Here is a 26,983-nt window from a genome sequence, read left to right as displayed (position 1 = left end):
TAGAATTTGGCGCTGCAGGTCGAACTTCATGGCGCAATGTTGTACTGTATGTTACGATAGAAATGGATGGTTTCATAGCATGCGTGTGGATGTCTGCCAAAGAAGTAGCGGAAAACAGCTATATGACTTTCAATACAACTAAGTATTACCATATGTCCTTGACGTCTTTTCAATTCCACCACTACTATCCTGCCAAACCAAAAGAAAAAAAATTGGGAGGGGGGGTATCCAAAATCTGCAAAAACACCAGCTTCTGCGTTTTCATCTCTGTTTTGTTTTTCTCTCTGACCAGAATCATGATAATATCCAATAGATATTTTGAGAATAAGAACAAAAGAAATGCAGGCTATACACAAAAGGATAGGTCCCCATAGATGCCTTTGCGTACACATCCATTACCCTGTTTTTCTTTATTTTTCCAGCTCCCTCCTCCTTAGAAAAGGAGGGGGTGCGCGGACACCCATCCCAGGATAGAAAAGAGAAATCGGTATATAAAACGTGACAGAAGTCAAAATGATGAAAATGGGGGTATATAGATAGGGGGTTTGTTTTTCGTTCATCGTACGCGAGGACCAGGACCGCCGCTTCCGCTCTCAATGTGCGGGCTCGACCAGTCGATTTGTGGGGACTCGAAAGTTTTCGTGATGGGCGGTGCGTCGCCGCTTGATCTGCTGCTTTCGCTGGCGGGGTGCAGTCCTGAGGGGGGACCATGTTCGCTGATTCGCACTTCGACGTCCATGCTCTTCATGATACCGGGGCCCTTATGTTCTTCTTCGTCGGTGAGGATGGCGCGGTCGCTTTCGTCGTCGAGGACGCTTTCGCCGGGAATACGCGAATGGTAGGCTTTGCTGCCTTGGAAGTTCTTCAAGGGGATGCCGTTGCTTCCTGCGGCGCCACCTCCGATGGTAGAGTGGCCGCCGTACCCGTAGGCTGGGGTCCTGCCTGAGCCAGTCAGGGTCGATGGGAGAATCTTGGAGAAGAAGTGATCAAAGGCTTTGCGAAGAGGTGGGAGCGATGCGATTATGATGCCGAGGGAGAGTTCGGCGCCGGACCAGATGGTCAATGGTACTCCATCCCATGTTGGATCTCTGGTTGAGACGATGGTTTTGAGCTCAATAGTCTTGAAGATGGAGCAGATTGTGGCGCTGAGAGGAGATTAAGTGTTAATTGGAGGGGATTCTAGTAGTTTTTGACGTGTTTGGACTTACGGGATACTGAGCAGAAAAACAATACGAATCCCCCACTGAGTTCGTCGGTTCAGTTGCACGTGTGATAGATAGATCAGAGGTGCAGCCATGTAAACAACATCAGTAATAATATTACTGATGCCCTGGGCGTAGGACTGTGGGAGAGTGCCTTTGGCCCAGCAGTGACTCTCTCCTTTATATCCAAAGTTCCAGTTCTTCTCCAATGGTGTGCATCCAAACAATGTAAAGACAGGGGCCAAGAAGTTCAGGGCTGTGACCATCAGGATGGACGCCCAGATAATGACTTGGTAGATCCTAGAAAAGTTGAGGATGAGCAGCCATGCACAAATGGACCACTTCAAAAATGCCACAGCAATGATGTCTGCGAACACAGTCAGCATATACGTTTATGATGAATGTCTTGATAAACGTACTGACGATCTGAGTGATCCATAGATAGTGGCTATATCTCAAGATATTAGGCAAGACAGTAGGGTCCATAATATGGCGACCCAGTCCATTGTCTGTGATAACCTGGGTAAAGGATGTTGCAGTGATATTGAGAGCCTGCAAGGGTTCAGGTCAGAACTGTGGACTGCCGTGGGAACAGGTGTAGGGCTGAAAAGTAATACTTACACCTGCGACGATCAACAGATAATCACTAGTCATGAATCTGCGAGATCGAGAAAAGCCGTAGATGATTCTCCATACAAGAAATACGGTAGCGATCAGCGACATCGACCACATTGGTATCAGGACTTCGAGCCGCCGATTGGGCCATTGCTGGGTGACTGGATCCATATCGTGCCGGGGTGGGACGGTCGGAATCAAGAAGAAAAAGAAAAGGCAGAAACGTCCATTCGGAGTCTGTGGTGTACGTAAGGATATATCATGTACGTGTACTTGGATTCAGGCCCAACTCTGTTAGTATGTTGGCCGCACCGCGTCCGACTGAGCAAAGCGTGAGTCCAAAGTCGACCGGCTGCAGAGGCGGGTGGAAGGGCCAGATCGATCATAGAAGGCCCGTACAAGCGCTCCAGAGCGGTTCTCGAAACGAGCCGGCTCGGAGCTTTGCGATACATACGCATCCTTACATCAAAGCTAATGAGCTGACCCAGGCTGTGTTTGTGCATAAACGAGACCATGCGCACTGCAAGCCGGTCCAATTGGAGAAGGGGTCCAGGGTGGTCGAGTATCCATGAATCAAGAGAATGCATAGAAGACGGGTCATCACATGTACGGAAACGGGGGAATCATGTCACTGTGTAGGTGGGATTTCCATGACAGAGACAGCGGATGTCGTAGACCAAGTCCTGTCATTGATGCATGACACAATGCGCAACAGTGGTGCAACGTGGTTTACACACAGCAGTGTTTACCAGGCGGTCGGCACAGAGCGTATGCGGGCAAATCAGGCACAAATCCATGGTTCGCGGCGGTGCGGATGCCTTTACGACTCGTCGCACGATGAGATGGCACGATGAGATGGCACGATGAGATGGCACGATGGGAGCGGGAGAGCCATAGGACGCTAGTGGGGTCAGCCTCGTTAGCGTCCGCTACGGCCGCTTTATTCCGTAGCCAAAGCCACCACACAAAACTCCGCGTCGTTTCCGTCTCCCTCTTTTCTCCTAACGCCTTGGAGAAGACGCCACAATATTGCTTCTGCTGTCCATTCCATCTTCCGGCATCCCCAAGCGAACCTCACCTTGTCAAGTCTATCCGCGTATAGAAGCATCATGAAGCCAGAAGCCATAAGCCCATCAGCTCATGGTATCGCAACACCCCCCCTCCCCCCCAAAAAAAACACCCCCCACTCACTCAGCCTATTCTCACGTCCACCATCCGCAGTTAGCATCAACGTCCGAAGCTAGCTGAGTCTATGCAAAACCTCAGGGTGAGAAGAAGACGGCACGGCAAAATAAGCTGAGGCGGACCACTGCCGGCCACACAGCCATTGGGTGACCGCCCCCCATATTTGCCCTGCCGATTCAATACCGAGACTATCCTCTAATCTTGGAGACGGCCCGTGTTCCTTTTGGCGAATGCGTGGTTGTGGCAACCACCACTTGAAGGTGCACACGTGCATACAGGCCATACACGTTCGCATCAGGGTCGCGTGGATTGCCCGTGTAAGTAGGGATGTATTGTAGATTACAGGGGACACGCGGCGTTGTTGATCCGGCCAACTGGCAACAGTTACTACTGGAAAGGCGACCAGCCCTAAGGATCCAAGTGACATTACATACCACATGGACGAATCGGCACATTAGCTTGCCGAGCGCCTTAACCACACACGGCAGGCGAGGATTACGCAGCGAAAAGTATTCCTGTAGCACCTAGCTGTATCCAAGGTTGACATGCAATCTGCAGCTATTCTGCGTAAAATCTCCGACACGCACTACAGGCTTCCCATGGCCATTATTTAATAACCTGTTTCCCATACGCATACATGGCAATGTTGTTTGTGGCGCCTCAGCCGCCGTTGTGGACGCCTCTGCCGTTGCTACGGGAGCCTCACATGTCGCTTAAACCCAAGCGCATCATCGTTCGAAACTGAAGTTTCTTCCTTGGACCCAGTCTGTAGCGGGGGTGGCGCACTAGTTGGCGAAAGTAAGATTGGCCAGAACATGCGGGCTCGCCTTCAGTGCCTACCGCTTCTACTGCCGAAGATCCCTCCATTGGGTGCATAGGCCGCAGTATCTATCCACTGAAACCCATCCTTTGGTAAGAATTGAATTGCCCTTGGTTCCGTGGACCGGGTCCCACCGGTGCCTGACAGGCCTCCCAAAGCGTCACGGTGCAGCCAGGGGCACGTACGCTTTGCATGTCCGGCTGCAGGATCACATCTATTGAGACGTCCCCTTTCACATCACCCCATTCTGTTCCTCTAGAACAAATAGGTACATGCAGTCAAGCATGGCTGCACCCAATGCATCAATTAAGCATTATCTCCCTGGCTTAGCGAGTCGTCCAAATAAGTATTTTCTATGTCGGAGGGATAAGGCCGCACCCACCATTTCCCACGTGGCGGACGAGCTCTCGACCTATGCAAGCAACGATTCAGCGAACAGTTCGGCCCGTATAAAGCATATATTGCCTGCACATTCTTAAAGTACCACACCAGACCGACCCATACGTACACTCGTTAATAGACTAATCTTCATTTTTGTGCGTCAAGATGCCTGCATTCTCACGCTTGGCTGTCGCTGTCCAGCTCGTTGCTGTCTTTGTGTCGCCCGTTCTTGGTGCGGCATACAACCAACAATACGACTATGTCATTGTTGGTGGAGGTGTCACTGGCTTGATTGTAGCCAACCGTCTTAGTGAAGACTCGCGCAGTATGTATCCCACCAGAGCACGATAAACATATACCTGCTCACACTCGCGAAATAGAGACTGTTCTTGTCATTGAGGCTGGTGACAATGTTGACACGCCCTCGACCAAGATTCCATGGAAGGCCAATGATCTCACCTCTGCCAACGGGCTGATTTGGGAGAACTACACGTCGGTGGCGGAACCTGGTCTTGGCAATGGCTCATTCCCGGTTATAGCAGCAAAGGTCCTGGGTGGTGGTTCAGTCATCAACGGCATGGTCTATGACCGTGGTGCTGCTGCTGATTATGATGCGTGGGAGGCCCTTGGTAACAAGGGTTGGGGCTGGGAGGGAATGGAGCCATACTTCATCAAGGGCACTACCTTCCAGCCTCCTTCTGAAAAGACTATCCGTGACTTCAACATCACCTTTGACCCCTCGACCTACGGTCATGGACCGCTCACTGTCTCCATCACATCAACCCAGTATCAAGATATTAAGGCTTACTGGGCAGCATGGAAGGCTAGTGGTGTTCATGTGCCAGTCGACGGAAATGCTGGGGAGGCTTATGGTGTTTCTTGGTACCCCAATACCATGGACGCGACCACTGGACGTCGTGCCCACGCGCGTTATGCATACTACGACCCCATCCAGAGGCGCCGTAACCTGCACATCATCACGGGCGCCACTGCCAAGAGGGTCATCCTCGATGACCGACCAAAGCCCATGGCCCAAGGTGTCGAGGTGACCGACAAGACAGGCAAGACTACTTGCTTCTACGCCAAAAAGGAGGTCATCCTTGCTGCCGGTGCTATCCAAACTCCAAAGATTCTCCAGCTTAGTGGTGTTGGTCCCAGAGCTGTGTTGCAAGCTGCGGGCATCAAGACCAGGGTTGAGCTCGATTCCGTAGGCGCCAACTTCCAGGACCACCCATACGCCACAGCCATCTTCAACACAACGTCAAACTTCTTCCCTAACCTCCAGTCACTAAACACCAATGCTACTTTCAACGCTTCTGCCTGGAAGGAGTACGAGCAGTACAAGACGGGTCCCTACACGTATGCTCGTGGCAACGCACTTGCCTTCATCCCCCTTTCTGACACTACCAACAACACCCAGGCCCTCATCGACATGGTGAACGGTCAGAAGGCTACCGACTTCCTTCCCAGCATCTACAAGAAGAACTCCAAGCTCGCGGCGGGATATGCAAAGCAGCGCAAGGTTCTTGCCAACTTGCTTGCACGCAAGGACGCAGCCGCTACTGAAATGACGCTGGCTGCCGATGGTAGCTACGCCCTCATCGGTATTGAGAAGCCCCTCTCGCGTGGTAGCATCACCATCAATGCCAAGAACCCCAACGGAGCTCCCGATGTTGCATTCAATGCCTTTGTGAACCCTGTGGACCGTCTGATCATGTCGATCGGTCTCCGCTTTTTCCGTAGCGTGTGGGCGCGCCCCGAGCTCAAGAGCTACAAGATCAGCGAGACAGTTCCTGGTGCGCAGTTCAAGACGGACAAGGAGATTTTCGACGCTCTCCTCAAGCAATCCATGCTTCAACCTTCCCTTGTTCACCCTGCGGGTACTTGCTCCATGATGGCTGAGAAGGATGGTGGCTGTGTCAGCGACAAGCTGCTCGTGTATGGAACTCAGCACTTGTCTGTTGTCGATGCTTCAATCATCCCCCTCATCCCATCTTGCCATCTCCAGGCCACCATGTATGGTATTGGTGAGAAGGCTGCGGATATCATCAAGGCGAGGTAGAAAAGGTAAAGCAGGTGGAGTGGATTTGAGTTTGCGGAATTCTTGTAAATAGGTTTTTTGTAATTGCACTCATGCAGCGTATTTTAATTTGTTGACCTGACGGTGGTGTGACCTGAATGATGCTGCCAAGGTGCTCGATATATAAGTATGTCACACACTATTTGCGAAGAGCCTGTAAAGCAACATAATGCCATCCTTGCGTTCGGTCTTGGAATTTCCGCTTATACGCGTCTAGGGTGGTGAGTGGTCGTTTAGACAGAGTGCCCGTATCGGGCGCGGGGCGTGTATTTCCGTTGGTGCGAAAGTATCGTGTTAGCGTCCTGACTATACTTACATGTGCATACATATGTATGTAAGCATGAGGGGACCAAAGAAGGGTTGATGCAGGGTGCGAGGTACAAACTTTATCAGGGTTGGTCTCTAGCCCCCACGCTTAGGGTCAGGCGTGGGGGCTACGATCGCCCCTCCATCCATGGTTGCGTCATTACCAGGCAAAAGTTAACTCCACCATACTCCATGTATGTGCGCTGCCATACATCACTGCAGCAACACACCAGAGCCGCCTGGTGCACTGCTCCGCCATGAAGCTGCTCAAGAGCCAGATTGAACACAAGACAGGCGCCGGCTTCGCCACGCTGCTGCCTGAGGAACCTGAGGATATGTGGCATGCCTACAACCTCATCCAGGAGCACGACCAGATCCGCGCGAAAGCAGTGCGCCGTGTCTCAAAGACATCTGATGCCGGCTCCACCTCGTCGCAGCGCATTACCCTTGACCTCACCATCACCGTTACCTCGACCGACTTTGATATTGGCTCCGAACAGCTGCATGTGTCTGGCCGCGTCGCAAAGGAAAATGAGCACGTCAAGCTGGGGCAGCACCACACGCTGGACCTGGAGCTCAACCGCAAGTTCACAATAGAAAAGGCAGATGGTTGGGACAGCATCGCTCTTGAGCAGCTCAAGGAGGCATGCGACGCCTCGAAACGCGCAGAGCTATGGGCAGTCGTGCTGGGCGAAGGCGTCGCAAACATATGCATGATTACAGAACACCAGACTATTCTGCGCCAGAAGGTCGAAGTCCCTGTGCCCAGGAAACGCAGGGGTGGCGTCGATGGCCACAGCAAAGGCATGGAGCGCTTCTTTTCCACCACCCTCTCTACGCTCCTCCGCCAAATCGACCTCCCAAATGCTTCAAACTCGACACAAGGCAAAACACTTCCCTTGCTCCTCGCCAGCCCCGGCTTCGTCGCCACAGCCTTTCTTCAGTACATCAAAGAAGAAGCAACAAGAACAACAAACAAGCCGCTAATGGCTTTAATACCCTCCATCATCGTCGCGCATTCCTCGTCAGCCCATATACATTCTCTAAACGAAGTCCTTTCCTCTCCAGCCATTACCGCAAAACTCTCCGACACTAAATTCGCCCGTGAGACGGCCCTCATGGACAAATTCAACACACTCATGCGCCTCGACGATGGCCGCGCATGGTACGGTCCCCGCGAGGTGGAACGTGCAGTTGCCAAGGGAGCTGTCGGGAGAGGCGGCGGCGTGCTTCTAATCAACAATGTACTTTTCCGTGCGCAAAACGTAAAGGAGCGAAGGAGATGGGTCAAGCTGGTTGACCAAGTACGAGACGTGGAAGGTGGTGAGGTAAGGGTTCTTAGCTCATTACACGAGAGTGGCAAGAGGTTGGAGGGACTGGGTAATGTCGCTGCTATATTAACGTATCCTCTCGAAGATTTGGATGAGGAAGGGGATCCAGGCGATGAGGCTGGTGTTGGGGATGAGGAACAGGGCGAGATGGTGATCTAGTGCTTTGAACTGTTTGCCCACGCCCTGTGTATATGAAAAAAAAGACGGTGAATGGTGGATAGCCTGATTATACCCGTTACGATATACCCACGAAATAAACAAGTCTTCCTGTAACCCCGTCTAAAATATACCACTCCCCTTGGCACACATACACAACATATACCCGTCATAGATCTCAGAGCTGAAACCCCGAGGTTTGAGTACAGACTTCTTGCTCGAATCTTTACCCTAACTACGAAGTCATGTTTTTGATACCCGCTTCCGGTAGGTTGAGGCGTGGCCTGCCATTTTTACTGGAAAAAAAGATCAGATACGACATGCGCTAAACATACACAAGCAAGTAAAGTCACATCCCTCACAATGCTCCTCTAACTACGGCTCTGTATCTATGCCGTCCCAAATTCTCTCTTCCTGCAGTATTGGGCTGGCGGTAGTGGCTTCGTGGGGAGTCCATGAGTATTGGTGGTAGCAGTAAGATCGAAAATTATATGTTTACGTAGGTTATAAAGCAGAATTTCGAATAAGAGTTATCTACAAGAATAGTCTGCTTGTATGTTAAGGGAGATACCAGGCCAAATATCCGCTCACTTTCTCAACCTCTATGCCACACGCTCCACATACACCCCTTTATCCAGCTTAAACCACTCTAATTGCATTGCATATCTTGCACCGCTGGTCTTACATAACAGGAGGTATATAGGTTCCGTTTGTACAGTCGTATTTCGGCGGGAACGACGGTGGCTTGGTGGTGCGGGAAACGCACCTGGTAGGTTGAAGGCCCGACAGATATCAATAGTTGGTGAAAGCTTAGAAGCTATTATAGCACTTTTCGTGTAGCCTTACTACGAGCTCTCTCTCTCTCCCCCCCCCCCCTCTCTATTATTGAGACAAGATGGTTTCTACTTATCATTCAAATTTATAATGTTTTCTTTAAAAAAAGTTTCAACTTATTTCGTATAGGATCAAGAGAGAAGCGTGAACCCGTTAGAAGATATATATATATATATATATATAAAATCAATGAAGCCAGTACATTCGTATGTAATACAATGGTGTGACAAGGCTGCTTGACTAGTAGAAGGAAATATCTACGAGGCTTGTGACCTTTGAGATAATCGCTCTTAACTAGGTATTCTAGGCGCCTGTAAGCTCTATCATTTGCTGGTATATACGCCCTATAGAAGGTTTATATAGACTTTAAACTGATTAATCAACTGATTAGTAGAAATAACGCCGCGGGTCTAGTAATTCTTGCGGTGGGAAGTGGTGGTGCAAGTGAAGGTTCTAACGACGTTGGTGAGAGAAGAGTGGAGGAATAGGGATGGGTTATAGGTCTAGGTAGACTGATTAGGAGATTACGATGGAGAGAATAAGAGTTTAGTAGTGTGAGCAATTTATATAGAGCAGTGTGTTAGCCGGAATTGCACCAAGTCTGCAATTGTGTTTTGCCCAACTGGTTAGCTTTTCTTTAGATCTCTAAATCTCTAGAAAAAGAATAATCAAGCAAAATATAGTCTGAATATGTATTTCTAGAGGTTTACACATAGATGATAGACGTGGGAATAACTTTACTTATACTACGGATGCGGTTCAGTTAGTATAGAGGATGCTTGGTAGTTTATTGTTATTAGTTAGGTAAAATACAATTATAGTCATGGTGAAAATCTACAACAAATACACGAGTATCCGTTGTGTAGCCGTTGTTAAATGTGTAAGCAGTGGTAGGCCATGTCTCGTCGTTATAATGGTGATGCTATGAGCTGGATATGTCGATGTCATCGAAGACCGGTTTCCGAGCTTTCGTTTGAAAAAGTTAAAACAAGTACTATGAAGTAGAAAAATAAACAGTCAGAAATCGAGTGGCCTTGTCTCTACGAAACACCGTGAGCGTAGTCTCGATTTTTATTTTCTATGAAAGCACGACAGAGAAGTAACACCCGCCAAGGAAGGTCACGTGCCAAAGTCGCGCCGCGTTCCCTAGGGTCATCGCGCCCCCAAGACGGCTGTCAACAAACAGACATCCGCTACCCACACGACCACAGACATTCTATTTTCTCTATTACCCAGAAGACCGAAAGAGAGAGAGAGAAAAAAGTAGAAAACTCCCAAAAATGCCAGCCGCCGAACAAACATCAGCAGACGCCCGTAGAAAGGCTGCTCGAGAAGTCATCGACATTCTTCACGAAATTGCAACATTGCTGGTAAGTATGCAAGCACACCCCTCCCCGCTCCTCCCCAATCTAAAAAGGCCCCCCGCCCAACAACTAAAACTTTCGGCTTTAGAACACGCATCTCGATCGGCAGCAACTATCATATTGCGTGTCATTGATTGAAAATGGCGCGAACCCAGAGGCTTTGGCGGTACGTTTAGCGAACAAGAACCCCGTGACTTTTTTTCCATCCCACTGTGGCACAGTAACAACCCTCGCGCGCGGGTCCGCATTGTCCGCCGTTGGGTAATTTTCTATTATAGTCTATGTTACACGGCATTTACTGCCGGCCAACTCCCAAAAAAAGAAGAAGAGAGATGGAGAGATGTGGTTGGTTGGATCTGGCTAACTCGCGGACCGACAGAAAGTGATACTGCAGCTGCGCGAAGAGTATCCTACGAGTTCGGTAGATGGAGATACAGAGGCGGGTGCAGCACCTGCGCGCTGAATTGGGAAAGCCCGAAATACTACATCCTCAAATAGGCGTCCGGGAGTGTTTTTTTTGTGTGTATGAAACTACAACCCTTGGTTTTTCTTTATAACAAAGGTTATTGCGAGCAGCCGCGTCATTGCGAGATTAGGTTGCTAAAGAGCCAGCTGACGCGGCGAGGGAGCGTATGAGAGAGAGAAGGAGGGGTGGCTGGGGGGAAGGGAAACAAACAATCGGGGTGATCATCTCACGCCCAAGAAAAAACGTTATCAGTTGGTCGTTGCATCTAGAACGGCCTGACTTTACTTCCCTCCCCAACATTCAAAAAAAAGCGCCCAGTATCTTGGTTCTCCTCCCCTCCCTCCCGAATCTATGGCCTGACTTGGCCTGCATTATTCCCTGGGAGGGGTGGGGGGTGCAAAAACAAAACAAGACAAGGGAAACCGGGAAAGCGCTAATATCCTAGGGGAGGGGCCGAGGGGGGGGGGGAAATGGAGGGGTAAAAGGTAAAATGGGTATGCGACGTAACCGCGGGGTAAAAAAAAAGAATAAGGGCGGGTTGCTAACGAACCAGAGAGAGTTAATGGTACCGCTGGGGCCGGTTAGTTTGTATCAAAGGCTTATGCACGGTTATCAGTACGCATTTGCAGGGTGTAGTTTGCGTCTTACAGGGCTTGGGAGGGAGTAGGGGAAGCGTGTTGAGATAGGAATTCACCGGGTAGCAATCACACCGGATTTGCCAAGTGCATGTGAGTTGGTGTGTTGGTGTGTGGCAGATAGAATGTACGGATCAATGCGCGATGTATCCTGACTCAAAGTGGCGTACATAGACAGTACACCAACAAGTCACCAGGTCCACGGAGATGGCCGTCTTTTATGCAACTAAATCGTAGGACACCCCATCATCGAACGAGTCGACTAGATAAAGCATAGTATGCCACCATCTATACTACTCGGTTGTTATAGTTATGAACTAGGTAAAAGATGGACAGATGCTTGATAACGTATCTTGATTAGGAGCGCAAATAGTTGCTAAACTAAATGTCATAGTAGATGGCCGAGAATAGCGATTGTATGGTGGGTATCATCGATCAACGAGAGGAATGTGTGTGGGGTATCTTCCGAGACAGCAAACTTGCTGCAGCGACAAATAATGAAAGCCCGAAAAAAACTCCTGCTGCTTTGTCCTTAAGATAGAAGTTGCAGTAAATGAAAAATAAATAAATAGAAAACATAATCTTCTATCTGCTTCCCCAGGTAGGGGAGCTCTGACGCTGGCGAAAGTTGCCCTTTGCGTCTGCGACTTTTTGCAGGGCCTTTTCGGCCTTGGCCTCTTGCTTGTTGATGAATCCGTTGAAGATGAGAGGCAGGATGCGCTTAGAGTCTAGTGGTCATTGTTAGCAACCTGATCGAGAGGAGTGTATCGTAGCGATAAAACTTACTGGCATGGTCGGGATCGAAAAGAATGCCATCTGCGCCCCTCTCGCCCGCAACCCTGACTGCCTCTTCCAAAAGACCCTCACCAACACCTTTGCCGCGGTACTTGAGCTTGACCGTCCAAGCGCGCACAACGGCCTTGCCCCTCCTTCTCCTGCCACGCTTCTTTGCGGCATCGTTGTCTGCCCAACCCAAGACTAAAGAGCCAATGACGTCTTCGCCCCACTTGACCACAATCAACCTGTCATCACCGAGCCAGTCCATGTTGATGTCCTCTGCCAGGCTAATGTAGCCGCCAGTCATCCAGCGAATGAAGATTAGGAAAGTCATGCTGATGCCGCCAATGGTGGTGACGAGCATCAACTTGTCCTCGTACCACCGGAGCATGTACTGTGCTGCAATGGCCACGGCGACAAAGTAGGTGGCTAGCGAGATAGGGTGGAACATCATCATCTTGCTGGCGACCTGGCGCTGTTGTGCAACCGAGTCGGCGACTAGGCGCAGGCCCTCAATACGGTCATCTTCGGTTTCAGCCGTGTAGGTGGAAAGTTGGGGCAGCTCGTCGGCAGGTGCCTTTTCTGGTGCACTCGCTTCGGTCGACGACATGACGTGCGATTCAGCGGTAGATACGTAGGGGTTGTACGGGGCGGTGGATGTTGAGTAGGATAGTGAGGTTGGAGGCACTGGTTGGATAAAGGTGTTTAGACGGAAATTTGTTGGCGTGGGTAGTGGTGAAGGGAGGTCTGGGTCGATTCTGAGATTGGCGCTCAATGAAGTGAGGAAAGCTGTTGTTGGCTGTTAGTACATAGACACTCCAACCACCACGTATTTTCCTCCACCACGTCAAATCCAGAATTGAGAATCCCAACCTACCTGCACTTGTTCTGAATCCCGGTAGCGACGGTATGGCTGGAATTGCCTTTTCAATTCCCGCGTAGTGGTTTACAACAACAGTCTCTTGTCCAATGAATTGTTGCCGTGGAAACGCATGGGGACCTGGCGGAACCTTGAGATGGGTGGGAGGGAGTTGGCGGCGCATTTTTCAGTCTTTATATAAACACGGGATCTAGAATATTTTTTCTCCTGTCTAGACGATTACGCCGGATGACATGTAGGACTAGTCGGCAAGGGCGTTATGCTGAGAGAGGAATGGGAGGAAAGTAAAGGGACCAGCCAGGAATAGGAAGTAGGGCACGTGGGGTGGATGTGTGCCGCACAGGATTAAATCGAGAGCAAGAAAACTATAGCGACGAGGGAAAAAAAGATCTAGAATTGTTTAGTCCAGCAGACGGGCACGTCAGGGAAGAGAAAAAAAAGCCCAAACACAGAGTGGGAACTTGAGCGTTAAAGTATGGGGCGTGGCAGCCAAGACGACGAGAATGAAGAAAGGCGTTTTGCGCTTAAGCTGGCGCGGACGGACAGGGAAAAAATGGGTGGACGATAGGCATCGGGGGCACGGGCCCTGTGATGGCGCGGAGTCGAGCGAAGGGAAGGAAGGAAGGAGCCTGGCCGCTGATCTCAACAGGCCCACGCTGCTCAAACCCCGGCCCTGGTCTGCTATGCTTCAGCTGCTGCACTCACACGCCCGTCGCCCCTCTGATTGGAGCCGCCGCACACACAGAGATAACCACCCACCACTCACCACTCCATCTGCACTCCATCTTCAGCGTGTTGGGCACGCGGGTTGGCTGCGCGGCGGAGCGGCGTCTTTCTTTGTTGGTTTTTGATGGAGGTGCAGTCAGTCCAACCACTCACTCCACTACTTACCCACCTACACTACACTACTCCGCCCAACGGCCACGCCTCGGTACCATTCTGCCTTTGTTGCTTACTTATGCCCTCTCTTACTTCTTACTACGACTACTACTATACAGGCGGCCGGGCAACAGAGAGTGCAAAACTGCCTAGTGCGTTTGCAAGATACCACCGTCGCTGCATCCGGCACTTGTACATGCCTTGGCTCTCTCGATCTGCGGCGTTTGACTGCCCATCAACGGCCCGTATGGGGGACGCCATCTGCCATGATGACCGCCTGTCAATCTGCTGCAGAATTCCGTCATCAGACTCTCGCCTTGAGCCATATCTGTCCACTCATCATCATCATGACCATCGTCGTGGCTGTTCACGACGAGCAGAGAAAGGGTAAGCGCAAGCGAGCCTTAACCTGCGACGCCTCGCTGCCATTGCTCCCCCCGGCCAACCATCCCCCATCCAGCCGCGGTACAGACCACTCTGCATTAATCTCAAACCCATCCTTCGCGACAGAATCCCCCCAAACGTAGCCTGGGCAAACGAACATGAAACGAACTACCCTGCTGCTTGCGCAGCCCTTGGTTTGGCCGCGGTGCCACCCTCTGCCATGGCCTGCTAACCCCTCCATTGCGCTGCGCTCAAAGTTGATTACACGCCGAGACCCACCGCCATTGCGTGTTCCAGCTGCTGAACGCCTAATGGTCCTTTGACTATCATGTACAACGGGATTACCGCCGTGAACACGACCGGGCGCCTGGCTGAGTTGCCAATGTTCTGGGAACTTTCTTACTGTGTACATAGTACATACGTACATACTTGGATAATGCGTCTTAACCCAGCTTGCAGTACCCGACCACACCCGTAGGTCGCACGCGCAAATGGCGGTAAACAAGATGCAAATAGCATGAAAAGCAAGAAATAAACACAATAAGAAAAATAGACTACAAACACGGTCTCTGCTTCATCACGAGCCCTCCCTCGGCCCCGCTACTGCAAAACATTCCAGCAATAGTCTGGCCATTTTCTGCATCCGCATCTCTTCGCCTCTTTATTCTCCACACACGGCGTCACGCATTGGATAGTCACTGCCACTCATGGTCATACCTTAGCGAGTAACCAATGGACCCTGGCCTACCTTTTGGCCTCAGCACCAACCACAGGGCATACAATCGCCCATCTGACGTGTGTCGCATCCCCACACTGCCATCAAGCTTCGTAAAGCGATCCACCGTGGACGGCGAAACAGACACCCACACCCTTGCACGCGGTGGGAGAGACACCAAGTGCAGAAGTGTGCGCAAACCAAGGACCAATGCCCTCTCTGACCGCTAAGCCCTCTTAGCCTGGAATCCCACGGGCATGCCAATGCGGTGTTGCGCCCCCACATACATTATCCACACGTACTTTACTTACTAGCACGAGTTATTCCATTCCAGTTAAACTTGCTCATCTAAACCCCCTCCTCCTCAAACAAGCTTGTTTCGAACCGAATCGAATATGCTTCATCTTTTTCCCTTCCCCCAGCGCGCTCCGGCATCGATCTGACACTTACCAAATCTAACTAACCCGCGCGCTGGGGACACACAGACAATGACACCCCCAGAGTCAGCAAAACGCCAGGCGCGCGCACAACAGGCGCCCCGGACCTTGTTTAGTTCTGACCATCTTTTTTTTGTTTTTTTTTGAGATCTTTTCTTTTACGTTGCTTTTGCCGTTGTAAATAATATATATTCCATATTACCTTTTGCTCATCGTGCGTGCTTACGTGTGGGTGTGGGGAGAGAGACAGCTACTCCTAGGGATGTGACAGGACGGGGTAACATGAGTACATACAGGCGCGGGTTACGAAACCAGCTACCTTGGCGAAGACCCTAAAAAAGCGTGATCAAGAAATGTTTCGTGTTTCAGCGCTTCCTCCTCGCTTGGTACTGCCACCCGCATTAGGCCACTCCCTATCCTCTCTCTCTCTCTCTTTTCTCCTTTACCCTTTTGTCTTCCTGCTCCTCTCTCCTCCCTCCTTCCGGCTTGCCCTCTTGACACGCCCGTGTTTGTCTAGGGAGGGGTTTAGAGGACATGGGCGGGGCAACCAAAAAAAAAGCCCAACGAACTAGTAAGGGTGTGTAAACAATCATACATGGTTTCTACATGGCCATTTAGTCACGTAAAGAAAAAAAAGTCCCACGAACACATAGATTGCCCGTTTTCTGTCTCTCCCTCTCTCTCTCATCGTCATCATCATCGTTGTTGTTATTGTTCTTGCTGACGAGATACATTCTCGATCGTGACACGGGAAGTCTTGTTTTTTTTTGCTTCAAATTCTTTGTTCGGCTTTACATCGCCGTGGCATTTCTTGCGTGAGATGCCCTTTCCTTCCCTTCCACCGCCTTGCCTTTCTGCCGCGCCCCACGGGTTTTGCATAGACGGACAACGAAGGGGGCTCACGTGTACATGAGCCCCCCCCCCAACCCAACCCAACCCAACCCATACATGTCATGCGGATAAACTAGCTGGTTAGTTTACCTGCCACTGCTATCATCATGCATAAGAGAGTAACCTTGGTCATTACAATACTTTTTTTTATTATCCTATATCCCCTTCTTCCCTATGACTCTCTTACTTTCTCTTTCAAACTCTACACTCCCGCCCCCCCTTCCCCTTCCCCTCTTCCATTTGTATCAAATATATTTATATATCGCTCTCTTTACTGTCGTAACGTCTAAAAATTTGCTAAGAAAAGGAAAAAAGGGAATACCCCGCGCGCATACACGCAGTCGAAGAAAAACAGGACAAGGAGCCTCCTCTCTAGTTCGGGCATGGGAATATCTGGCATCATGCAAACAACAACAACAACAACAACCTTTGCTCAAACACCCACCTGCTAATCATCCAAAAAATACCTCAATATTAACCGTCCTCGCCACCTATCTACCAGTCCCTCTCTCCACGAGCTATCACCTCTGCTCTTACTTTACTTCTTCTGCTGTTGTTGTGTATTGGGAGCAGAAGAGCCTCCGGCTCCAGGCTCGAGTGTATGCTCATGGTTTCCAGCTCGTATTATCCTGCCGCCCTCTTCTTGCGAGCACACCTCACTGTTGATGACCCACTTGTCTTCGAGTATCTCATCCAGTGTCGCTCGTTTCTTGGGGTCGACTTCCAGCATGCGGCCTATGATGTGTCTGCTCTCCCTAGGTAACAAACGCAGGAGACGCCAAGGACCTTTGATCACCTGCGGCGGCTGCTGGCCGTTCGATGACGTCGATGCGCGCGGCTCAGTCGAAGGGTGTTCCGAGGATTGATGCCGAGTGGTAGACTCAGAGCCGGGCCCAGATTGCCGGCGTTCGTCACGTGCAGTACTCTCAAGATCCGTAGCCGACTTGGAGGGCCCGGTGATCGACCTTGGCCCGTCGTTGGGGGGTGAGACAAAGAGTTTGTACGAGTTGTCGGATATCCGTGGCGCTTTCCATGGGAATCGGCGTAATGTCATGCAACAGAACATGATAGCAAGTGACCAGATATCGGTAGGTTGTGGGTCGTACTTGGACAGATCATACACTTCAGGTGCAAGGTAAGGATCTGAGCCGACAATACCTGAAAACAAGTTAGAAACCCTGCTGGTATAACGTCTGGTGCTACGTACCACTGGCGAGAACGATCTCGTCTTCAAATGGGTATTTGAAGACGGCAGCACTGCCAAAATCAATAATCTTCATGATTCCGTGTTCGTTGACAACGACGTTGTCAAGCTTCAAATCACGGTGAGCCAAGCCCATGCTATGGAGATATGTGACTCCATTAAGAATCTGCAGTGTGGCACAAGCAACCTCTTCGCGACTCATCTTTCCAGTCATTACTATTGCGAAAAGATCAAAGGGTGCGTATTCCATGACGACGAAGTAGCTTCCTTTTTCATTCACCAAGTCCATGGTCTCGATAATGTTTCCATGGTGGAGTGTTGATCCTATGCAGAACTCGGCAGTAACCTTTTTGTTGTAATCTTTTTCGGATTCGTACGAATGACGGTTACGGAACTGCTTGACGGCGAACGTTGTGCCATCGCTACTTCGCTTCATAAGCCGAACCGAGCCACCAGCACCGGATCCCAGCACTTTTCCAAACTTTCCGTACTTGCTCTGCAGGCCGTGGTCATCCGCAAAGGGGACATGTATCGATCCGTTTGTTATGGGTGGTGTCATGGTACCGGATTTGGTGGACTTGATCTTCTGACTCCGAATCGATGGTGCAGGAGACTTTCCGCGCTTCTCCTTGTCCTTGTCCTTGTCCTTGTTCTTGTGTCCAATCTTGAAGAAGCGTTTGAGTTCAGCCATTGATCCATGGTGTTTGCCGGTCGGCGACTTGACATCTTCTGCATCGGAGCCGTGGCCCTTGATGGACCTCTTTCCGAATATACTCGACCGCTTGCTGTCTTCCCTGTCAGAATCAGTGCCCTTGGAGCGTGGCAATTGATAAACTGATGATGCTGCTGAACTGCGTCCGTCACGTCCACCGTAGATGTAGCGGGCTTCTAGTGAGTCGAGGTTTCTCGCCTGTGCTGCGCGTTTGGAGCGGGTGTAGGTATCTTCCTTCTCTCCTTGTGGTGTATATGGCCGGCTACCAGGTGCCGGAGAGGATGCGCCTGGCGTGCGATCACCACCAGAACCAGCAGGACTAGCGTCCCGGGAAGTCGGATTGGAATCACCGGTAGGGCCTATAGCAAATACTGGATTGCGTTTTGGATGGGGTTGAACGACGGCGGGCAAGTCTGAGGATGGTCGTGGGGACTGTGGTGCGGTTCTTGGCGATCCGGGAACTACCAACGAAGACTGGCTCTCATTCGGGCTCTGGAGAGACGAATCCATGGAGGTTGGTGGAGGCTCATGGGGAGGTGAGATTTGCGGCGTCATGAGGGCGGGGTCGCTTGGATGTTTGTTGTGTCCTGGGCCGGCTGCTTTTTCATCCCGGGACGATGTTCCTGCAGGTGTCAATGGTGGAGAATGCATGGCGGAGGCAGGTGAAGAGGGTATGGAAGAGCGATGTGCGGAGTGTCCTGAAATTGTTCGCGAGGCTGGGCTGGGTGAAGGTGCCTGTGGAGTGTTAGCTGGATGGGCGCTAGTTGCGGCATGTCATGGTCGAGAGTTTGCTTACGCGGGAGGGTGGAAGCGAGACAGGCTCGAATGAGAAGTTCTCCATGCGCTTTGCCTGCATGCGAGACTTTTGGAGCGTGGACGACAGGTTGCGTAGCTCTTCTTCGGCCTGGGGGCTCAATGGGCCATGCTGGGGCGCTTTGGCGGGGCTAGTGAGGTCGGCAACATCTCGCACGGCCTGGGCGGGCTCAATTTCCTCGTGAACCTCGCTGAAGCGGACAGACTGGGCGGGGGGAGTAGACGTCATGATGAGTGATGAGGGACAGAAGAGAGTTCTGTCAGAAAAGGGCAGCTAAGTTAGTCTAGGCCATGACGGAAAGCGCGAACGCATAGGACGGAGAGATTGCGCTTACATGGGGTGAGGAGGGCGACTCTGCGATGGAAGCTCGCTCGTCGGTCGCTACCAAAGTCCGTCAGGCGAGGGCGGTGGTGCGTTGGATGGGCCGGACAAGGGAAGCGGAGGAGGAGGAACGGGTGGGCTGGTCGTGTGCCTGGCTACAGAGCATCGAGGTTCGTCATGGGCAGCTAGGATAAGTGGATGCAGATGGAGCCCCGCGCTAGTCGTCGAGTGCGCAGCGCCAATTCGTCCGCAGTGGTGCGGGAAGCTCGGAGTCAGCACAGGCAGACAAGAGGAAGGCCGGGGCCGTGGCCGTGGTTGTTGTGGTGATGGTGATGGTGCTGGGCGGTGGTACCAGCCTGTCTATGTAAAGTAGATGCAATGCAGTGGCTGGGCGGCAGAAAAGCGGCGAGAAATGATCTTCAGAGGGGTTGTGGATAGCACCTGGCGCGGCTTGCCCCATCCGTCCAGCGTCTACGAAGGAACATCGGGAGGCTGCGGCTAAGCCTCGACTCTTTGCATTTGCCATCCACCCATTCTGCACCCACCGCCTCTGCTGGCTCCAGTCCATGATTAGCCACTCTCGTGCAGGCACAAGTACCCAGCAGACACTCCCTCTCCTCTCCCTCTCCCCTGCTGCCGCACACATACTCAGTCCTCTGCGCCCTCCCGCCCCCCCACGACACATCAGCCTGCTCCACCCCGTTGGTCTCGACCTTGCACGCCCTGCCGTGTTCTTGTTCCCTTCGACATCTTAGCCTCCGGCCCTGTTGAACAAGTCTTTACAGAGATTTTCTTCCCTGTCGCCGCCCAATCAAGACTGAGCCTCGCACGCCCCGTTGCATAATAGTGCAGTGCATCGCCGTGGCCCAAAATGTTCAGTTGGGCAAAGTCAACGTGAGTGACGAGGGAGGCCTGGGGGTGCTGGCCTGGGTGCTGCACTGCACTCGAGTACGCCGACTGACGGATGCAGGCTAGCCGCGGTTGCCGGTACCCAGGAGCCCGAATACGGTCCTGAGGCCATCCAGCCCGTGGGCAAGAAGGGCGACGAGCCTGCCTACACCGAGCTGACCAAGGATCACCTCAAGTGGTCCACCCTCGACTACACCAATGTCGAGACACAGACCTTCTACATCTTCAGCGACGCCGGCCACCAGGGCTTCCTGCAGGTCATCTACAACAACATTGCGTGCGTTGGCCCCTTCTGTACACCCGCCTCGCTTCTGTGCTTACTCTGCATAGTGGCCTCCGTGTGACCGTGCAGTTCAACTGCAAGCTCTTCTTCCCTAACAACGAGAAGCCCTTCCTCTGGGCAAGCGACCCCGTCTACAACTACGGCTTCGACGAGAAGCAGCACTCCTTCTTCGCCGACGGCGTCTCCATTGAGCTCTCCGAGGATGGCACCCAGTACGCTATCAAGGCGGCCGTCCGAGAGGACTGCATGGTAGATGTAAAGTTCACCAGGACCGCGCCTGGATTTATGGGCGGAAAGGATGGCACCACCAATTACGGTACCAACCCCAAGGAGCCATGGGGGTCGATGCACCACCACTTCTGGCCCCGATGCAGCGTCGAGGGCGCCATTCACACCAAAGAGGGCCCAGTCGACGTCAAGGGCCGCGGCATGCTGAGCCATGCTCTCCAGGGAATGAAGCCCCACCATGCCGGTAAGCATCGTGCAGAATATATACATACCCCTTTACTAAACACACCTAGCTGCCCGGTGGAACTTTGTCAACTTCCAGTCCCCCTCATACTCCGCTATTCTCATGGAGTTCACAACCCCCGCCTCATACGCCTCGACAATCGTCCGAGTTGCCGGTATTGCCACCGACGGCAAGCTCCTCTTCGCAAATACCGAAGGCGACGTCAAGCACACCGAGACCAAGCAAGACGAGACTGGCTGGCAAGCGCCTACCACAGCCAGCTACCACTGGGTCGGAAAGACGGAGGACGGAAAGGATGTCACCGCAGACATCGCGGGCCCCCTGGGTGAGATAATTGACCGCGTTGACGTCATGGCCGAGGTTCCGGGCTTTATCAAGACCATCGTTGCCAGTGCAGCAGGCACCAAGCCATATATCTACCAATATGCGCCCAAGATGACCATCAAGGTGAAGGTGGGCGATGAGGTTAAGGAGGAGGAAGGCACACTTTTCACTGAGGCCACCTTCATCTCGTAGCTGGGCTCTCCAGGCTTTGGATATGACGACCCTCAGCTATCCTTGATACCCACGTAGTAGTAATATATCAGGACTGGGACCTGGTTGTTTAATGAATAACGTTTGTCACGCTCAAGACGTCGCGTTGCATCATGTACTTTTGCTTTTATCTGACCTGCATATGAAGTTTGGCATCTAGCCTTTCCCCGCCTTGGCGAGCTTGTTTGCGGTACATCACAGCTTGCCCTGCATTCCCCGTATCTGCGGCGTAGTGTGCAGCCTCGCTATCGATACCCCACACTCTGCTTCCATCTCACTTCCTCCCCTCACTATCTCTCTCACCTGATAGCGCGTCCCCCAACCAAACGCGTTGGACGCGCGTAGCCCTCTTATCAACCAGCACACCCCCCGCTCTCCATCGTTACACCCACTACCTTTCCTCTACCTACAACGATGTCCACTCAAAGGCCTAATCAGTTTAGCGCCATACCGCGCTACACTGGTGCTTCCTCAACGCCCCGACCACAGCCACCGTCGTCGGCCACGCCATCAAGGGCTACTCAGCTCGGCCTAGGCCTCGGTCGGGGCGCCGCCGGTCTCGGGAAAAGTGTCCTTGGACGTCCCAAAGGACCCATGAAACGTCACATGTATGTCGAATACCTAGCCTTTCTCGCTAGGTAAACTACAATGTGTAACGTGTGCGCATGAACTCACAAACTGGAACCTGCACAGGAAGATTCAGAGAGATAGTATTCATGGCATTACCAAGGGCGATATTAGGTACATATTGTTCGTTTTTGTTTTTTTGAAGTATGCTTTTAGGTGGGTGATATAAGGGAATTTACTAACGATAGCTACGATAGACGACTAGCGCGTCGTGGTGGCGTTAAGCGTATCTCTGCTATAGTGTACTCTGATATTCGTCAGGCGCTGCGGGAGCGGTTGGCACGGGTATGTGTGCTTTTTGCTTTTAACGACACGCAATCTTTTTTTTAATGCATATATCATTTGCTAATGATAGATGATTAGATTCTAAAAGATATTTGCGCTATTATTGATAGCAGTGGCAGGCAGACGGTGGTGGTTACTGATGTTGTGTTTGCGCTGCAACGGGTATGTTTTCTTTTGTTCTTTTCTTGAGTAGGGACATGGGAAGAGTCTAGAGAGAAACGAGGAAATGCTAACGATGGTGATTAGCTTGGGAATCCGATTTATGGCTTTGAGCCGTCGTTCCTTCGTCAACGGTAGATTTTTGTGTATCATGATCAAGGTACGCTGTAAGGAGAGCTGGATGCGATACCCACGGCAGATATCGGCGTTTTGTAGGCGTTTGGACGGGTCCCGCTAGTTTGTTGGATTATTCGGATTCCAAAGGAGGGAAAAGGGTTCTTTTACTAAAATAAAGCTGGCCATTATACTGTCGCAGCTAGCAATAATGGATGGAATTCCCAGCGCCAAAAGAAGAATAGGTTAAGAGCCTACAAACGAGCATTTCATTTCATGACTACCACCTCCTAACCGCCTTCTTCACCTCTTCCATCCTCGTATTCCACTCATTTGCACTCTCCTGGTCCCCCCATCTATTCCTATACCATCTATCCAACGCCTCCAAAAACCTCACCCCTTCACCCTTCATCCCCGCCGACACCCTCCGATTCCTCCTCCACGCCTTATCCACACACGTCATACCAACCACACACCCATGGTGCCTCAAGAACTGCCTGAGCACCACCTCATCCAGGAAATCCGGGATACCAAACGGATTCGCAAACGGGCTCTGCTCAAACGCATAATTGCATTTAACCTCGCCCTTTAGCTGCAGCGCCCCCCACCACCGCCACCACTCGGCCAGCCGACAAAACACGACAAAATGCATCTTGTGCGCCTCGCCGTGTACCGTGTAGATATTGCCAAAGGGCTGGCACGCGCGCCAGTGATGCTCCATATCTGCATCTAACAGCCATCCCTTGGGCGGATACGTAAACGTGCTTTTCACAGCGGGGATAACGTTGATTTCCAGGCCCCGGTGATTCCTGGGGAGCAATGCGCGGTGCTGGGGTACTAGGTCCTCGAGCCAGCGCGTTACGGGCGAGAAGTCGAGATTGCGGACGGTGAAGTGGAAGGTTGTGGTTGTGTAGTAGGTGTATGCTGCTTCGATTCTTATTGCTCGGTTGATGTGCAGGAGGGATGGGGGTGCGTGGTGCTTGGGCTTGCTTAGGGAGGAGGGCCATGAAGGTGAGATGTAGTGGGTTGAGGGGAGGATGTAGGTGTAGATTTGGGTGCGGAGTTCCGAGGGGAGAAGAGATAGGAAACAAAGCTTTGATGGGTCTTTTGGGGTGATGTGGTAGAGGTCGCGTTTGTAAGTTATGGTGTCTTTTTGGTGGGATGTGAGCGTCGAGGGGCGTTTGAGGGCCTTCTTCTTTTCCTGGGATGTTGGAGTGGAGTTGTCGGCTTTGCTTAGTCTGGCTGGTGTCTTTGGACTCGACAGTATTGTAGGTTTGTTTTGTCCACGCGATTCTGTCAACTTCCTGGGGCTAGGTGATGGAGTTGCTTTTACCACCTCTGGGTCCCGGATCGTTCTTGATGACTTTGGGCTGGCTTTTGAGATGGACGAGGCCGTGGCGCGTGCGTATGATGGGGGTGCCATGTTCAACACGCAATAACTCTTAGAATGATAATATCACCTGTGAGTCGCCAGTATTCTCGAAATAAAGAACAATATATTCCGCCCAGATGACTTGCAATCCGCGTGTCTGCTTGAGCATGTCACTGTGGCGAAAGAGGTTGGTGATTAATCATGGGAGAAACTCATGAGGGTGATTTGAAATGCTATTCTTTCACTAGTGTTTAAATTCTCTTTGTGCGATCGAAGACTGGATACAGGCCATGAAGATGGTTGCAAGGAGAGAGGCGTTGCGTCCAGAGAGGGTAGTACGTAGGCTGGCACGTGAGCGCGCGAAAGTGGGGCGTTGCACGTATCGCGCCTTCCATCTCGTATGTCTTACTTGCGCCATCATCATTATCACCTCCACAAGATACGTCTCTCTCTTCCTGTCAGCTCGCAAGCATGGCGGACGAAATGGACACTTCGCAATCGTCGCCACGTGGAACTAAACGCAAAGGCGATGATAGCCTTTCACTTCCTGCGCCACGCAGGATCAAGGCACTTTCGCAAGATGTCGTCAACAAGATTGCTGCCGGAGAAATCATCGTCGCACCTATGCATGCGTTGAAAGAACTGATTGAAAATGCTGTGGATGCGGGATCGACCGCACTGGAAATCTTAGTGAAAGACGGTGGTCTCAAGCTTCTGCAGATTACCGACAACGGGCATGGGATTGACGTATGTTTGACTTGTCACAACAACATCGCATTCTAACTATCCCAGAAAGAAGATTTACCGATCTTGTGCGAGCGCTTTACTACGTCCAAGTTGAAGGCTTTTGAGGATCTAACCTCAATCGGCACATATGGTTTCCGTGGCGAGGCGCTGGCGAGTATCAGCCACATTGCCCATCTCAAAGTCACTACGAGGACGAAAGAGTCAAGTTGTGCGTGGGAAGCTCATTTCGCAGACGGCAAGCTCACCAGTCCAAAACCGGGCCAGAGCGCAGAACCAAGGCCCAAAGCAGGACGGCAAGGTACCACCATTACGGTATGTCAAAACAGAAACAGATTTGGGCGATGGAACTCATGTGATGCTAGGTTGAAGATTTGTTCTACAATGTCCCCTCTCGACGTCGGGCCTTTCGTTCAGCTAGTGAAGAGTATGCAAAGATACTCGACCTCGTTGGACGCTATGCCGTGCATTGCCAAGGAGTCGCCTTTTCGTGCAAAAAGGCAAATGAAACCTCTGGAAATAGCGTGACAGTACCTGCATCTGCTACAGTAAAAGACCGTATACGTCAAATCCATGGTATTAGTGCTGCCAACGAGCTAGTGGCCTTGAACGTTAAAGATGATCGCTGGGGTTTCAAGTGCGACGGCTGGATCAGCAATGCAAACTACAGCGCGAAGAAGACGCAGATGTTGCTTTTCATAAATCACCGTTCAGTTGATTCTCAAGTGATCAAGAAGGGCGTTGAGCAGACATATGCAATGTTTCTACCGAAAGGAGGGCATCCATTCTTCTACCTCAGTCTCGAGATTGAGCCACAACGAGTTGATGTTAACGTACATCCTACAAAGCAGGAGGTACATTTCCTGAACGAAGACGAGATCATCGCTATGATATGCGATTCGATCCGCGATAGTCTCAGCAAGGTCGACACCAGCCGGTCCTTCGCAACACAATCACTACTGGCGAATCCTAAAGTCCCACTCTCAACGCCCCTGAAACCGACTCTACCAATCACTCCTAGTAAGGGCGATGCATCAGATCGTAGTGCCTCAAGAGCACCACAGACATCGACCAGAAAACGAAACGAAAACAATCTAGTTCGAACAGACACTTCGATCCGCAAAATCACATCGATGCTGCAGCCCGAACGATCAGTAGACGATGCCTCAGACGAAGAGAGCGAGATGGAATACGACGTCACAGAAAGAACACCAGTAGCATGCCGTCTAACCTCCATCAAAGAACTGCGCGCAGAAGTACGCGACGCAATGCACACGGAACTCACCGATATCATCTCAACACACACATTTGTCGGCATTGTCGACGAGCAAAAACGCATTGCAGCCATCCAGGGTGGAGTCAAGTTATTTCTCATCGATTATGGGATGCTGTGCAACGAGCTTTTCTACCAGATTGGTCTAACAGACTTTGCTAATTACGGATACATACGGTTTGATCCGCCCTTATCGCTAGACGAGTTGCTCAAGACAGCAGCGCAGCAGGAAAAAAGTAACGCGGGCGACTCAGCAAGCGAAGTGGACTGGGATCAAGTCGTCGACGTAGTCGGAAAGCAGCTTATCAACAAGGCGGCGCTGCTGAGTGAATACTTTGCTATCGACATTACGCCACAGGGCGAGCTCTGTTCTATACCGCTTTTGTTGAAGGATTACACGCCGTGTATGGGCAAGCTTCCACAGTTTCTGCTTCGTCTGGGCCCTCACGTCAATTGGGAGGAGGAGAAAGCGTGCTTTCAGACGCTGCTAAGGGAGTTGGCGTCGTTTTATGTACCAGAAAACTTGCCGTTTGTATCCGAGGCCGAGACTGATGGTAAAGAGGATAGCGACAAGAACGGAAAAGGTAAAGGCAAGGCACAAGAGGATGGGGACGAAGAGACTGCCGTGAGACGGAAGAACGTACTGCAAGCTATCGAGTATACCATCTTTCCGGCATGCAAGGCACGGCTGGTAGGGACGCGAGGGATGCTCAAGGGCGGGGTCATTGAAGTCGCAAACCTGAAGGGCCTGTATCGTGTGTTTGAGCGGTGCTAAAGTAGCAAGGCTCTGCTGGTGCTACTGATATTCGTCATGATATTTTG

The 26,983-nt window shown here is 51.4% G+C and overlaps 11 protein-coding genes across 11 annotated transcripts; 7 read left to right on the top strand and 4 right to left on the bottom strand.

Annotated features, from left to right (window-relative positions):
• Nucleotides 1–556: 556 nt before the first annotated feature.
• COCVIDRAFT_83873 (hypothetical protein) lies at nt 557–1,988 on the bottom strand (the record flags this gene model as incomplete). Its single annotated transcript, XM_014707175.1, has 4 exons — nt 557–1,145; nt 1,209–1,569; nt 1,622–1,754; nt 1,824–1,988. 4 exons carry the CDS (start codon nt 1,986–1,988, stop codon nt 557–559), a joined length of 1,248 nt encoding a protein of 415 aa, XP_014562661.1.
• A 2,380-nt stretch (nt 1,989–4,368) lies between these two features.
• On the top strand, nt 4,369–6,265 carry COCVIDRAFT_83414 (GMC oxidoreductase; the record flags this gene model as incomplete). Its single annotated transcript, XM_014707174.1, has 2 exons — nt 4,369–4,528; nt 4,584–6,265. The coding sequence occupies 2 exons, from the start codon at nt 4,369–4,371 to the stop codon at nt 6,263–6,265; spliced, it is 1,842 nt and encodes a 613-aa protein (XP_014562660.1).
• A 581-nt stretch (nt 6,266–6,846) lies between these two features.
• Nucleotides 6,847–8,079, top strand: COCVIDRAFT_21410 (hypothetical protein; the record flags this gene model as incomplete). Its single annotated transcript, XM_014707027.1, has 1 exon — nt 6,847–8,079. The coding sequence occupies one exon, from the start codon at nt 6,847–6,849 to the stop codon at nt 8,077–8,079; it is 1,233 nt and encodes a 410-aa protein (XP_014562513.1).
• A 2,111-nt stretch (nt 8,080–10,190) lies between these two features.
• Nucleotides 10,191–10,737, top strand: COCVIDRAFT_21409 (hypothetical protein; the record flags this gene model as incomplete). Its single annotated transcript, XM_014707026.1, has 3 exons — nt 10,191–10,280; nt 10,363–10,440; nt 10,654–10,737. The coding sequence occupies 3 exons, from the start codon at nt 10,191–10,193 to the stop codon at nt 10,735–10,737; spliced, it is 252 nt and encodes an 83-aa protein (XP_014562512.1).
• Nucleotides 10,738–10,882: 145 nt separating this feature from the next.
• On the top strand, nt 10,883–11,185 carry COCVIDRAFT_83637 (hypothetical protein; the record flags this gene model as incomplete). The annotated part of the gene is made up of 1 exon (XM_014707173.1): nt 10,883–11,185. A coding segment is annotated over one exon (303 nt), but the record flags the coding sequence as incomplete, so codon positions are not given.
• A 775-nt stretch (nt 11,186–11,960) lies between these two features.
• Nucleotides 11,961–13,195, bottom strand: COCVIDRAFT_32413 (hypothetical protein; the record flags this gene model as incomplete). The annotated part of the gene is made up of 3 exons (XM_014707099.1): nt 11,961–12,103; nt 12,162–12,941; nt 13,030–13,195. The coding sequence occupies 3 exons, from the start codon at nt 13,193–13,195 to the stop codon at nt 11,961–11,963; spliced, it is 1,089 nt and encodes a 362-aa protein (XP_014562585.1).
• Nucleotides 13,196–16,876: 3,681 nt separating this feature from the next.
• Nucleotides 16,877–19,296, bottom strand: COCVIDRAFT_10873 (hypothetical protein; the record flags this gene model as incomplete). Its single annotated transcript, XM_014706967.1, has 3 exons — nt 16,877–17,496; nt 17,546–18,989; nt 19,051–19,296. The coding sequence occupies 3 exons, from the start codon at nt 19,294–19,296 to the stop codon at nt 16,877–16,879; spliced, it is 2,310 nt and encodes a 769-aa protein (XP_014562453.1).
• Nucleotides 19,297–20,260: 964 nt separating this feature from the next.
• COCVIDRAFT_21406 (hypothetical protein) lies at nt 20,261–21,569 on the top strand (the record flags this gene model as incomplete). The annotated part of the gene is made up of 4 exons (XM_014707025.1): nt 20,261–20,283; nt 20,360–20,575; nt 20,629–21,053; nt 21,103–21,569. 4 exons carry the CDS (start codon nt 20,261–20,263, stop codon nt 21,567–21,569), a joined length of 1,131 nt encoding a protein of 376 aa, XP_014562511.1.
• Nucleotides 21,570–22,001: 432 nt separating this feature from the next.
• On the top strand, nt 22,002–22,796 carry COCVIDRAFT_83427 (hypothetical protein; the record flags this gene model as incomplete). Its single annotated transcript, XM_014707172.1, has 5 exons — nt 22,002–22,195; nt 22,281–22,328; nt 22,412–22,499; nt 22,578–22,661; nt 22,746–22,796. The coding sequence occupies 5 exons, from the start codon at nt 22,002–22,004 to the stop codon at nt 22,794–22,796; spliced, it is 465 nt and encodes a 154-aa protein (XP_014562658.1).
• A 256-nt stretch (nt 22,797–23,052) lies between these two features.
• COCVIDRAFT_83782 (hypothetical protein) lies at nt 23,053–24,195 on the bottom strand (the record flags this gene model as incomplete). Its single annotated transcript, XM_014707171.1, has 2 exons — nt 23,053–24,028; nt 24,137–24,195. The coding sequence occupies 2 exons, from the start codon at nt 24,193–24,195 to the stop codon at nt 23,053–23,055; spliced, it is 1,035 nt and encodes a 344-aa protein (XP_014562657.1).
• A 420-nt stretch (nt 24,196–24,615) lies between these two features.
• On the top strand, nt 24,616–26,936 carry COCVIDRAFT_83213 (hypothetical protein; the record flags this gene model as incomplete). The annotated part of the gene is made up of 3 exons (XM_014707170.1): nt 24,616–24,891; nt 24,937–25,203; nt 25,254–26,936. The coding sequence occupies 3 exons, from the start codon at nt 24,616–24,618 to the stop codon at nt 26,934–26,936; spliced, it is 2,226 nt and encodes a 741-aa protein (XP_014562656.1).
• Between the last annotated feature and the right edge of the window lie 47 nt (nt 26,937–26,983).

The sequence above is a fragment of the Bipolaris victoriae genome (assembly GCF_000527765.1).
Source record: "Bipolaris victoriae FI3 unplaced genomic scaffold scaffold_0, whole genome shotgun sequence".
Lineage (NCBI taxonomy): Eukaryota > Fungi > Ascomycota > Dothideomycetes > Pleosporales > Pleosporaceae > Bipolaris > Bipolaris victoriae.
This window is presented reverse-complemented; position numbering and strand designations above follow the sequence as displayed.